This window comes from Dermacentor variabilis, chromosome 9 (genome assembly GCF_050947875.1).
Source record: "Dermacentor variabilis isolate Ectoservices chromosome 9, ASM5094787v1, whole genome shotgun sequence".
NCBI lineage: Eukaryota > Metazoa > Arthropoda > Arachnida > Ixodida > Ixodidae > Dermacentor > Dermacentor variabilis.
This window is the reverse complement of record NC_134576.1, coordinates 8,760,052-8,772,197: the sequence shown is the minus strand read 5'-3', so window position 1 is coordinate 8,772,197 and position 12,146 is coordinate 8,760,052. Positions and strand designations below refer to the sequence as shown.

Genomic DNA, 12,146 nt, shown 5'->3' with positions numbered 1-12,146 from the left:
CTACGCGCTGAGAACAGCACCGATTAATGCCGCACTCAGCGCGCCGCGACAGGAACGAGAGGCCGATGCGAGACTGGAGGAGTGGCGCACGCCGAACGCAGTTCAAGGAAGCTACGGCGGGCCGGAGTGGAGCGACGGTCGCCCAGGCCACCGAGGCTTCAGCGGCCGCTGCTACCAATGCGGCCGACCAGGGCACATCGCCCGTGACTGCGGCCACACACCGGGCCGAGGCTGAGCGTGTGGCTCGGGAAATGGGCGAGGCCGCCGGTGATCCACCTTGGGTCCCGTGCGGCGATGTTGAACATAGCCGGTGGTATCGAGTTACTTGCCCCTTCGGCTTGTTGCGTAGGAGGTGTTGCGGACTCGCAGGCGCCATTCATCGAGCTAACGATAGCCTGAAAGAAATTCGCTGCATTATTGGATACCGGAGCAAGAGCTTAATTATTTGGTGACGAGGTGTTGCATCATCTCCGCGAGAACAATATCCTCTTGAGAGATAATGAAACCACCTTCTGACTTGCTTCCGGCACAGCACAATCGAGCAGTGCAGCTAGGTTAGTGATCCGTTGGGATAAACGCGTCAGGCAACAACGCCTCATACATCTCCCGGGTTCATCAGTGCCTGCTATTTTGGGTTGAGACTTTCTCGTCAAGTCGGGCATTGTAATAGACATCGGCAACGGAGGTTACTGAGAGAACGGAACGGGTGCTTTAAAGCTTTTCGCAAAAGCGCCCGTGGCAGCGGAGACACGCCAGTCTCCGGCCACAGTCAAGCGAGCGAACCGTAATCGGCGCAGGCGAGGAGAGAGACACGGTGGCGCAACAGTGCGCCACTGTTCTGCGAGGAGTAACGCACCCGCTTTTGTCAGAGGTCAATATGCCGGAGAGAGAACGGGCACGACTGTCGGTGCTGTTGTACGAATGCGACGCAATTTTCACTGACCGTCCCGGCCGCACTATGCTAGTCAGGCACAGGATATACACGGGTGACGCTGCGCCATGGAAATGTAATCCTCGGCCAATTAGCTTGACTAAGCGGAAAGCACTTGATAGCGTCTTAGACGAACTCATCGACACAGGCGTGGTGGAAAGGTCGAACAGCCCATGGGGCTTCCCGGTAGTTCTAGTCCCAAAGAAGGACGATACCTATCGCCTTTGTGTAGACTACCGCAGGCTGAATGAGGTTATGAAGAAGGATGCGTACCCTCTACCCTCCATTTCCTCTTCAGTGTCTAACCTAGGCGGGGCGAAGTACTCTACGACGCTCGATGCTAGTCGTGGATACTTTCAGGTCGAAATGGACGAGCGTGACAAGAGAAAACAGCTTTCACTTGTCACCGGGGGCTCTTTCAATTTAAGAGAATGTCTTTTGGTTTGGTCGGAGCTTCCGCTACTTATCAAAGGTTGATGGACTGAGTACTAGGAGACGCGAAGTGGCAACATGCCCTCGCATATCTGGACGACAAAGTGGTTTATTATAAAACATTCGAGGAGCACTTGCGCCACTTGAGAGACGTCCTAGACAGACTGAGGTCCGCGGGTATCACGCTGAACCCGAACAAAGCTCAGATAGCTGCGAGCAGAATCGCGCTGTTGGGATTCACACTGGACAACGGCCGCATCCTGCCGAGTGAGGATAAGCTCGAGGCTATACTGAGGTACCCGTCGCCGAAAGATATCGGCGAACTGAGGCGCTTTCTGGGATTGGTGAACTTTTATCGCCAATTCATTCCAGACTGCGCGGCAGTGCAAGCGCCTTTGACGAAGCTCTTGAGGAAAGACAAACGGTGGACTTGGGATCAAGAGCAGGAGGTGGCACTCCGTGGCCTCACGAAGGTGCTCGCTGACACGGCCGAATTGCAGCTGCCTGATTTTTGTGATTCAAACAGATGCAAGCGACCTAGGCTTAGGTGCAATTTTGCTTCAGGAGCACGGAGGCAATCTCCGACCGGTTGCGTTCGCGAGTCGTTCGTTGACGGCGGCAGACAGGAACCACTCGGTTACAGAGAAGGAGTGCCTCGCGATAGTTTTCCCTCTGCGAAAGTTTGACTATTACGTCGATGGAGTGGCATTCAAGATTGAGACTGACCACATGGCTCTCACTTGGTTGAAGAGCTTGAGCGAGTCGAGTGGCCGCCTGGCGCATTGGGCACTGCTGCTGCAGCGTTACGACTTCACCGTGCGCTATTGCAAAGGAAAAAGCAATGCCGCAGCTGACGCACTTTCGCGAGCTCCAATCCGAGGCGATGGAAAGGCCCAAGTAAGGGACGCGGAACAACCGTCGATCCTGGGCGAGAGCGTGAACCACGTAGATGTTGTCGGTTCAGCAGGAGTCGTCTTCAGCAGACAGGAGCTGTTCGAGGCTCAGCAGAAGGGCCCGTTTTGTCGAAGTGCTCGACGAGCTTCGGGAGCAGGGAGGCGCGGCCGCCGCACACATGGAGGCAGCTGGTATTGCTGTCGGTGCTAAGCGCTCGGGATCAGTTGGTGATGCTGTGAGTGCGCTGGATTCTTATCTGCTGAATTCCGATGGCCTCCTGCTGGGGTATATGCCCACCGAGGACGACACAAGTGAGGCGTTTAAGGTGGTGATACCGCGCGCGTTGCGAGGAGCACTGCTACGCTACTTTCACGACTCGTGTATCGCTGGGCACGCGAGCGGCCCCAAGACTTACGTTAAGTTGTGTCTCCTCGCTACCTGGCCAGGCATGAAACGGGACGTGATGCGCTACGCACACTCATGTCATGTGTGCCAAAGCGTGAAGCCCCGAGGTGGACAACCGCCCGGCCTCATGCAGCCTATCGACAGCCAGACTCCCTCGCAAATCGCGGCGTATGACGTCATGGGACCGTATCCCACCACACCGAGCAGGAACAAATTCTTGCTTGTAGTCACAGATCACTTCAGTAAATGGGTCGAACTGTTCCCCTTGTGAAAACTGACAGCACGAATGATCATTGATAAGTTGATCGAGGTTTTCACCAGATTTGGCTTTCCGGAGCAGTTGATAAAGGACAATGCGTCTTACTTCACTGCGAAGGTTTTCGTCGACTCGTGCGCTGCACTTGGCATTAAGCACAAGAAAACGACAACTTATCATGCTCAGTCGAACCCCACTGAACGGGTCAATCGCAACATTAAGCACATGCTTGTTGTGTTCTCTGAAAGACATAAGGACTGGGATACCTACCTTCCAGAGATCAGGTTTGCATTGCGATCGACAGTGAACCGCTCGACTGGGTATGCGCCTTCTTCTCTCAACCTGGGGAGAGAGCTGCCAAATCCGATGGATAGAGTTCTCGTGGATTGCAGCGGAATATAGATCGCGCCTGCAGCACGAGCTGAATACGCGACGCACCTACGTGCCAAGATCATGGAAGCTTTACACAAAGCACGCCGTAATCTTCGCACTGCTAGCGCGCAACAGAAGGCGCAGTACGACCGCTCGTATTGGAACGTCCGCTACGAAGTGGGCGATCTGGTGCTTCGATGCCAGCACGTTCTCAGCGATTCTAGCAAACAGTTCGCTGCCTCACTGGCACCGAAGCGGACTGGGCCGTATCAAGTGCGAGAGAAGGTTTCCTCGCTCGTTTATCGGCTCGAGAACATGAAAGGAAAGCCGATCAGCGGGCTAGTACATGTATGCGACCTGAAACGCTACGTGCAGCGTGATGAGCAGTGGGATGAAAACCAGAACCTCTTTCAACAACGATCGGTGAGAGAGAGCAGCCAGAACCAAACGACGAGCCCACTGCCGCGCTACAACTTGCGTAGCAAGAGGGAACCCTCCAGCACTGCCGCGCTTGTTTGATGTTTCCGGTGGAGTACAAGGCGTTACGTGCAATGTGAGTGTTAGTTATCTATGCCGACTTCCACCGCACAGATGGACCACGACGCCAACTCTAAGCGCTGCTGCGACGAATCGGCGGCGGGATGCCCACCATTTGAGGTGTCCCCTCGAGGGCCCTCGACCCACCAGGGAGGAAATGGGGCCTCACCCATTTCCTCCCTGCGGGCGTCCGGGGTCGCCAGGCCTCACCCCGGACGCTCGCAGGGCCGGCCCATCACGGACGACGTCACCGTTTCCTCGTGGACCCATCACCTCACCACCTGACTTCTCCGTCCGATGCCCAGTCAGGGCCACCAAGGGAACCCGGCGCAACGAACCCCAGGCAGCCAAGCCGCGGCACCCGGGACGTGGCTACCTGGACGTCACAGGATGGCGTTGACCAGCCAGCCGCATACGTATCCGACTGACCCTGGCGCCGGCAGGAAAGGGCACGAATCGGAATGCCTCCGGAACGGCTGTTCCGGCTCTTCCAGGGCCGGACTCTAAGCGATGCCGACCGGAGGGCAGAGGGCGCCTGCCTGCCCCTGCCGGCGGGTACAAGACTATGCGGCTGTGGCGCTGTCCGCATCCACAAGAGCCACGACCGAGGGGGCCCTGCACCGGCTCCAGACGAGAGGAACAAGTACGCCTCCGCCGCAGCAATGACCACCAAATGGAGCTGTTAGGCCATGCTGGCCCGAGCGGCCCGCGAAAATGAGTTCGTGGAATGGCTGCTCCACGTGGCGACCGGCCACCCAGGCACCACTGCTGGGACGGCAAATCAGCCAGCCGCGAAGACGATGGCTGGCAGAGTGACCGAAGATGCTGCGGCGGTGGCCGACAGCGACAACAGGGAGGTGGCGGCCACAAATCTGGACGCGGCGGAGGAGCCCCAGGAGATGGAGCCCGGCTTCTGGGCCATTCTCGACGAATAAAGCGGTGTCCGACTCTTTGCGTCCGAGGGCCTTCTTAAGGGGAGGATGTGGGGAGCACCCGCCCCCATTTCCTCCCGCGTACTTGCGTCGTCCCGTTCGCACGTGGCGGACGGGTTGAGCCGGCGTAGACAAGGGAGAGAGGCACTACGCGCCCTCCGTTTCCCCGTCGCTCTCTTGACGCGCGTACCCCTTTCCCCCCACGCAGCTCACGAGAAAGGGAAACGTATCCGGCGGGCGAGGAGGACTTCCCCTCGCAAAAAGGTAAGAAGGCATAAAAGCGCGCCACCGGGAGAGACTTGCGCTCTTGGGACGCCGGACACCTGCTGCCTGGACGAAAGCACCTGCCGCAACTCGTGAGTGATCTCGTTTGTCTGACCCACCCAGGCAACGAGGCAAGCCTATTTACTACTATTACTGAGAGGACGTCCCTCTGCGAGTGTTTGTTATTGCTAATAGCAATAAACATTATTACCGTTGACGCCGCTGGTTGCCTTATTCGTTCGAACCTGGCATAGCCGCGATTCCCGCGCTACGGGTTTGGAGTACCACGAAGCGACTGCGTGGGGCTAGATCCGGAGCTCGCCTTCAGCCCTAGCTGCACGCAGAGTGGAACCCCCACAACACTGACAAGCTATTTGAATGTTGCCCAATAAAAGTGCGTTGGCTGCGGTTCGCGTGGAGTCGAGAAGTGCCGCTCCACAGAACATGTTACCAGAGCAGTATCACTCGACACCACACGTACCTTTCCTATTGAGTTTGTAACTGAGTACGCCTATTTTCATACATTTTGGCACTTGCTTTGGATAATATGATTTTCGGATGCAATGTTTTATTTTCCGGTTCCACGAAGATCGCATCAACAAGATTCCACTGTAAACAGCATACAGCTGTTTACAGTGGAATTTGGTGTTTCAGCTGGAATTGCTTTCTAAGAGATGGACAAGGCGACTGCTTATGATCTTTCCAAAGAGCTTACAGAGACAATAGGTCAAAGCAATAGGTTTGTAGCTGCTAGGTAAGGACGGGTCTTAACCTTATATTCGCATAAATACAGTGTTAGCACAAAATTTCACAAAGAAGTGTGCTGGTGCATACCGGGTGGCGGTGAGATGCTGTCCTCGAGCAGTGGGCTCACTGGCAGCTCGGCCCCTTCCAGGAGGAGCCCCTCGTCTGGCACGTCTTCGCTCGACTCAAACATGGCCTGCCGCAACCAGCGCTGCACGCACACAAGCACATTCACCGTATTTACTCACATAATGATGGCACTTGCGTAATGATTGCACCCCTGAATTTTGTCGTCGAAATTCGCTTTCTTTATTTCCAGAGTAATGATGGCACCCCGAACTTCCCACAGCGATATGTCGTGTGCCAAGTCTAGCTAATATAATCGTGCTTACCATCTGTCGAATGCTGCGCGAACGACTCTTTAAGACAAACCAAGCAGTCTGCACGCACCAAACATTCTTAAGCAGATGCCCCTATTCATTCCTTTCATCACTTTCCACACTTCCATGACAAAGAAAAGCTACAACTAAACTTGCCTTTATTATGTGTAGGCTTTATAATGGTTGTGGTCGACAAGAACAACAACAAAAAAGGCACCTTTTGATTCTTCTTGTCTGCACTCGTGGGCATGCAACAAATCGCGAGCGGCAACGATAGCAGCCACGTTTACACTGATACGTTAAAAGTGTATCCTATTCTACGCCAATGCTTTTAACACAGCTAAGTTATTCGCCCACCCTTAGCGGAAACGTCCCGCATTAAAATAGTAGTGAAGACAAATGCCGCAGTTTTCGCAGCATGCCCGCCATGTGTTCCTACGTCACTGGCAGCTAAGCACGCCCATCTGTTTCTGTCTCCTCAAAGTGGACATGGCTATGTTATTGCCGCAAGCTTACTCATGTTAACAATATTATTCCTTACTGATACGGAAGAAACTGTTTCAATGCACGTAATGTACTCATGAGAAGAAAAAAAATCTTTCGGTGCATTCGGCTTGCTCCGCCGGCCACCATTTTTGTTTTGGAGTCCCGCACTACATACAGCGGCAGCCGCCTATTTGTTGACCTGTTGTCATCCCGCAGCAAATGCAGGATGAAAAAAAATCCTTTTTTTTTTGCTGGAAGTTTAACCCGCGTAATAATCGCACCCCTGAATTTGCATAATTTTTTTTTAAAGAAATAAAGGTGTGATTATTATGCGAGTAAATATGGTACGAAAGGGTTGGCTGTTGTGACCACTTATAACGTCCACCAGTTCTTAGCAGCCATTTTCGTTCCTTATTGCGTGGTTCATAGTATCAATACAACACAATCTCGTCATTTTATAGCGCTGATTAAAAGCTAGTTAAACTGAAAATTTCAAGGTTATGCATGCCTCAGGCCCCCAAGAATACATGCAGCCACTGTAAGCATGAGCGTTTCCAAAATCTCAGATACCCAGGTTCATAGACGCGAGGTATCCATGCCACATCTGACAAAGAAATTGCATTTCTATTGGCCCACCTAGGACTAGATGCATTTACCTTTCATTATAGGCATGCAAGAGCGATAAACACACAGCTTTCCTTCTCTGATGTTTTTTATGCCTCTGACGATGCATTCTCTTTAAACTTTAAACCTCCTCCACTGGGTCAATAAATCAGTTGTTAGTCACTGCAGCATGTTTTCCACTTGTGTGTGTCCCGTGTTTCTAGCACTGTTCCTACATTGTAGGAAGCAGTGCTTGCCAGTTTCCCTCAAGAAAGCACGAAGGTTTTTCCATTTTCATCGCAAGTGGGCTTTGTGGGTTATTTATTTACTTATTTATTTATTTAACAATAGTTCTGATCTCACACAAGATTATAGCAGAAAGGACACATATATAAGCACAGTGTAAAATATACATAATACAAGTATGTGACAATGCAATACAGTGTTACAATATTATACATGAAGTCAACGGTAACAAATATAAAGAACGTAACTATACTGAAACAAAATTAAATCAACATAAAGAAAGGTAGCACAATTTTTGAGAAGCAAGTGCGAAATCTGAACACAGAGAACATAATACAGCTAAAAAATGTAGAAGAGAAGATGTAAAATTAGTGATAAATAGTTATGCACGTATTATTTCCTTTAACAACATTAGAACATTTTCTAAAGTCGGAGTGCTCGTGACTGAATGGTCGGTTCGACTCTCTAACTGCACAATTAAAAAAGGAGCATTTAAAACAGTCTGAGTTGTACCTGTGTGGATGTTTATGACGTGTTGGTCTTATATGTGATAAAGAGATAACTTTAGATGTGTCTATGTTTATATCTCCATGGATTAATTGAGACAGAAACTTAAGTCGGGCCAGTTTAGTTCAATTTTGCATGATTAGCATACCAGCTTGCTTTAGTAGACTAGTTGTTGAGTCAGTTAACTTGTAATTTTTCAGTACTCGTTTTTTCTTGAGCGTCAGTGAGCTTCATATCACTGGCCTAGCTTTCTTCTTTGTTGTCTTTCGAGCCAATGGATTCTTTCTATAGTTAAAGGCTCTGTTTTCATTGCCAGCTTGTTAGGACCAATTCACACAACAGATGAAAACGCGACCAGGGGTCACAGCTATGCATGCCTCGACTGTGGCACACTGTCAGGTGGAGCACAGTCTGCTCCCGGTCAACGGGTCTGAAAATGAGCCCCCTAGCAAGTTCATGCAATGTGCGCCGCTCCGTGTCAGGCGGTCAGCGCACTAGGACACTCTTGTGATGGGTCGTTCGAGGTAGATCGACAGCAGACCGTGCGAAGAGACCATCTCGAAATGGCGTCCGCATCGAAACGCAGCCACTACTGCTGGGCGGTGTGTAGTAAAGATGGCAGCCATATGTGGTATGCTAAACTGGTACAAATGTTCGTGCCAGCTTGCGCTCGTCAGGCGGTTTTCCGGTTTTCAGAGTGTTGTGCAGTCACTGCAAGTAAATCTGTGTCGATGCTGCACCAAGCCACAAACTGAGTTGCGAGTCAGCGCTTGTGTGTGTGGGGATGCGCGACTCTCGCGCGTCCCCTGATATCTTGTTTTCCCGCATAGCATCTCCTGCAGTGCGGCTTCGCTGCGTGGCCTGGCGCCCGCGGTGGTCGGAGTGGTTGAAGCGCAGTGCGAGAGATGGCGCGAGTGTTGCACTTTAGCTGTGGCGGGGTTACTTGGTCGCAAGGGAGAACACGCTTTCTCTTGGGCGGTGGGCTGGCGAGCGTGGCGGACGTCCCGCGCGTGCGCCGATCCATGCTTCTGTGAGACCGTCTCGCGTGGCCGCCTTCGAACGCGCCACCGTTCGCGTGACCGTACACGCGAACGACCAGGCGTTGGGATCCAGCATGGGGTGAACATATTTGCTTGCTATCCGGTCGCAGTGAGTCGGACTTCTAGATTTGTCGCGCGCCCATCGGCATGTTTTGTGGATAGCAACTCGGCTCGCAGGCATTGATCTATGAAAGGTGCAATAAATGCCCTTGTGATTGTTGGCACTACTGTGTTGTCGTTCCTTTGTCCCAAGAGTATGTGTGTGAGAACCCCACATGTGTTACCTTTGCTTTGTCTCTCGTATGCTGCATGCTCGCTGCAATTTAAGAATTAATGCACAACCTTAGCTTGTGGTGCACAATGAAGCAGCACCGACACAAAAAATCACATGCAATAAATTGCACATGTAATTGTGCACAGAGGAAAACCTTAATGATGCTCCTGTCCTCTCACAGTAATGGACAACGTGCATCACAAGGTGGCCTAGTGTGCTATGCCTATACAGTGCCATATTGCTGAAGTTTTGAAAACAAGGTGGCAACTGCTTTGTCTCTGTTGCCTGCACCACACACAGAGGGTGGACTGCAGGAGAGGAAATCATGGCCTTGGCGATGTCATCAGTGCATTTGAGCGACCTCAAACCTGCTGATGCTGAAGAGAATTAAGTTCACCACGAACTCACAAGGCACACAAGCACACAACACAAGGTTCACAATGATTCTCACAACAAGGCCTTCGGAAGGCGGATGCTCGCCAGACATGTAAGACATGTTGCTTGAGGAGACAGGCGCTTCTAGATCAGTGCATAAGGTGCGCCAAGGCCCATCGCAAGTTCATAAGGTATAAGAAAAGTGTGACCTTTCTGGGGCAATGTGTAGCTGTACTGATGATAATCCTGAGAAGCCCTACATTTTGGTTCCTCTGGAATGCACCGTTTGATTTTCTTCATACTCATAAAAAAATATTGGGAGCCAACTTATGGATACTAAACCATCTCAGGTGTAAATCAGGGATTACACAGTAGCTGTGGGGTTTCACAGTGACAGCGCTCAACTTGACTGCTTTGAAGTACATGCGACTGAGTTCACTAACGCTGTACTGCAGTATACTGTTATACACAACACCACCAATGTGTGTTACTGCATGCTTTCCTGCTTGGAATGAAAATGGCACATCGGTAAAGTGCCCTCTGCATTTTGCTGCGGTGACTCAGCATTTTGCCTCTACTATGATGATGGCGGCCACTGGCTTCACTTTTAGAGGGCCCTCACCTCCTTGGTGTTAACATCATCATCATCATTATCATCATCATCATCAGCCTGACTACGCCCACTGCAGGGCAAAGGCCTCTCCCATGCCTCTCCAACTACCCCGGTCAAGTGCCAATTGTGGCCCTGTTGTCTCATGTGGGCCATGTACCAACAACTGTACGGCACCATCACGCGTCAGTGTGCCATCCTGCATTGGGCCGATGTCGGGGTGGACTCGCAATGACAAAGTTCGCCATCCCGTCAGCCAGGGTGTGGCCGGTCTGCGGCGCTCCATTGGCGCCCAAAACAAAGTGACGCTTGCTTGGGCGGCATGACGGTCAAATACAGGAGTGACTGTTGGGCTAGTTGCATTATAATTATGGTAGTTTGGTGCAAGTTCGCAAATTGAATTATTAGATTGTTCACAATTCAATTCATTTTTGTGATATTCAAGTACACCCCTAGTAAAAATGTCAAACAGTGGCAGCGCTATTTACCACCGAGTTTTCAAACTGGTTTGTGCTAACAACATTTTGGGGTTCTGCGAGTGATAACAAATCCGACCCCATCCCGTTTTGCCTAATGCATTTCACAATTCTTTAATTTAGAGAAGGAATTTCGCATTGCATTTTATATTTAGCAAAGCAAGCCAAACCTGCGATCTGATAGAGTCTGTGAGAGAGACCCACGTGGCAGCAGCACATAAGATTCATCACTTTGTTGTTGGCAGGCCTACGGTTTCTGCGCTGAGCATGCGAAGGATGGCCGTGGCAGGAGCACAAGGATCTGCCTGTGGCTCGCTTCTTGCGATAAAAAAATTGCAACTGAATTCAGCAACTTCAAATGGCACATTTGGGACGGGCTATTCGGCCAGTCGACCAGCAAGCCAGTTCTGTGCGAACCCACCAATCGCACGGTTGCATATTAGCAATGATGAAAACAGGTGTACGTTATAATTGGCATGGCAATCCGCCGACGGAATTCTGCAAGAAATGCTCTGCTGGCCCATTGCCGTGAGTGAGATTCCTTTTTGGCTGATATCAGCATGTATGCTAATCAAATATTGAATATAATGAATGCTTGGTGCAATCGCAGCACACCGTGTGCTACACTGCTTATAATGTAAGTTGCTGAAGTCAAGGTGCGCTTTGCACTTTGCGCGACAGTGCACATCTACATGGGCGAACGCGAAACACATCCCCCAGGCTGGACTGTCAAAATTTCAAACAGATATAATTTCAGTAAAGCATAGCATACACAAAATTCTAGAAACCATTTTCCACAACGCTGGAGTTGTAAAACACTATTTTTCGAAAAGCCAAAAAGCACAGATGCACACGCGTTTGATGCAGATTGCACAAAGCTGAAGAAGGCCAGAGTGAATGCCATCTAGGAAGCCTGCAGACATACAATGTGCCGCTGTTGCATTTTTTGGTTCCCTGTTTTTTTTTGTTTCTTCACTCGGCTTCTCAACCTCCGCTTGCTGCCATCCTGGTCTTTCCTGACAGCTACTGGTATTTCATTTTGCGTGGCTGCACTAAAGCGGCATGCTTATTATACAGCACTTTCGTTAATTCAAGACTGGTTAATTTAATTTTTCTGTAAATTTGATCGAGACTGAACGTTCTGGCCGGCTGCCCATGCATATATATGGGCCCAAATGTTCATTATTTCGATCCTAAAATTAGCCTTCGCTGCACGATTCGAACGTGAGCATGCATGCCGCCCGACCCGTATGCTCGCCCCAATAGCGACCCCGCTGTAGTAGCTGTGTATGTCTCGGTAGAGCTTAGGGGGACAGTAAATGCATTGAACAGGTGTCACCTCCAGTCAAAAGTGCCCGTTTTCTGCCTGCCCTATGAAGAAT

General features: G+C 50.9%; 1 protein-coding gene across 7 annotated transcripts in view; it reads right to left on the bottom strand.

Moving 5' to 3' along the window:
- The window catches only part of LOC142558600 (uncharacterized), a 473,120-nt gene that overhangs the window by 100,883 nt on the left and 360,091 nt on the right, over positions 1–12,146 (bottom strand). For all 7 annotated transcript variants that reach the window (XM_075670756.1, XM_075670754.1, XM_075670751.1 and 4 more), the window contains one exon: positions 5,858–5,978. In XM_075670756.1, coding sequence (XP_075526871.1) covers positions 5,858–5,978 — 121 coding nt within the window. The remainder of the gene's footprint in view (positions 1–5,857; positions 5,979–12,146) is intronic.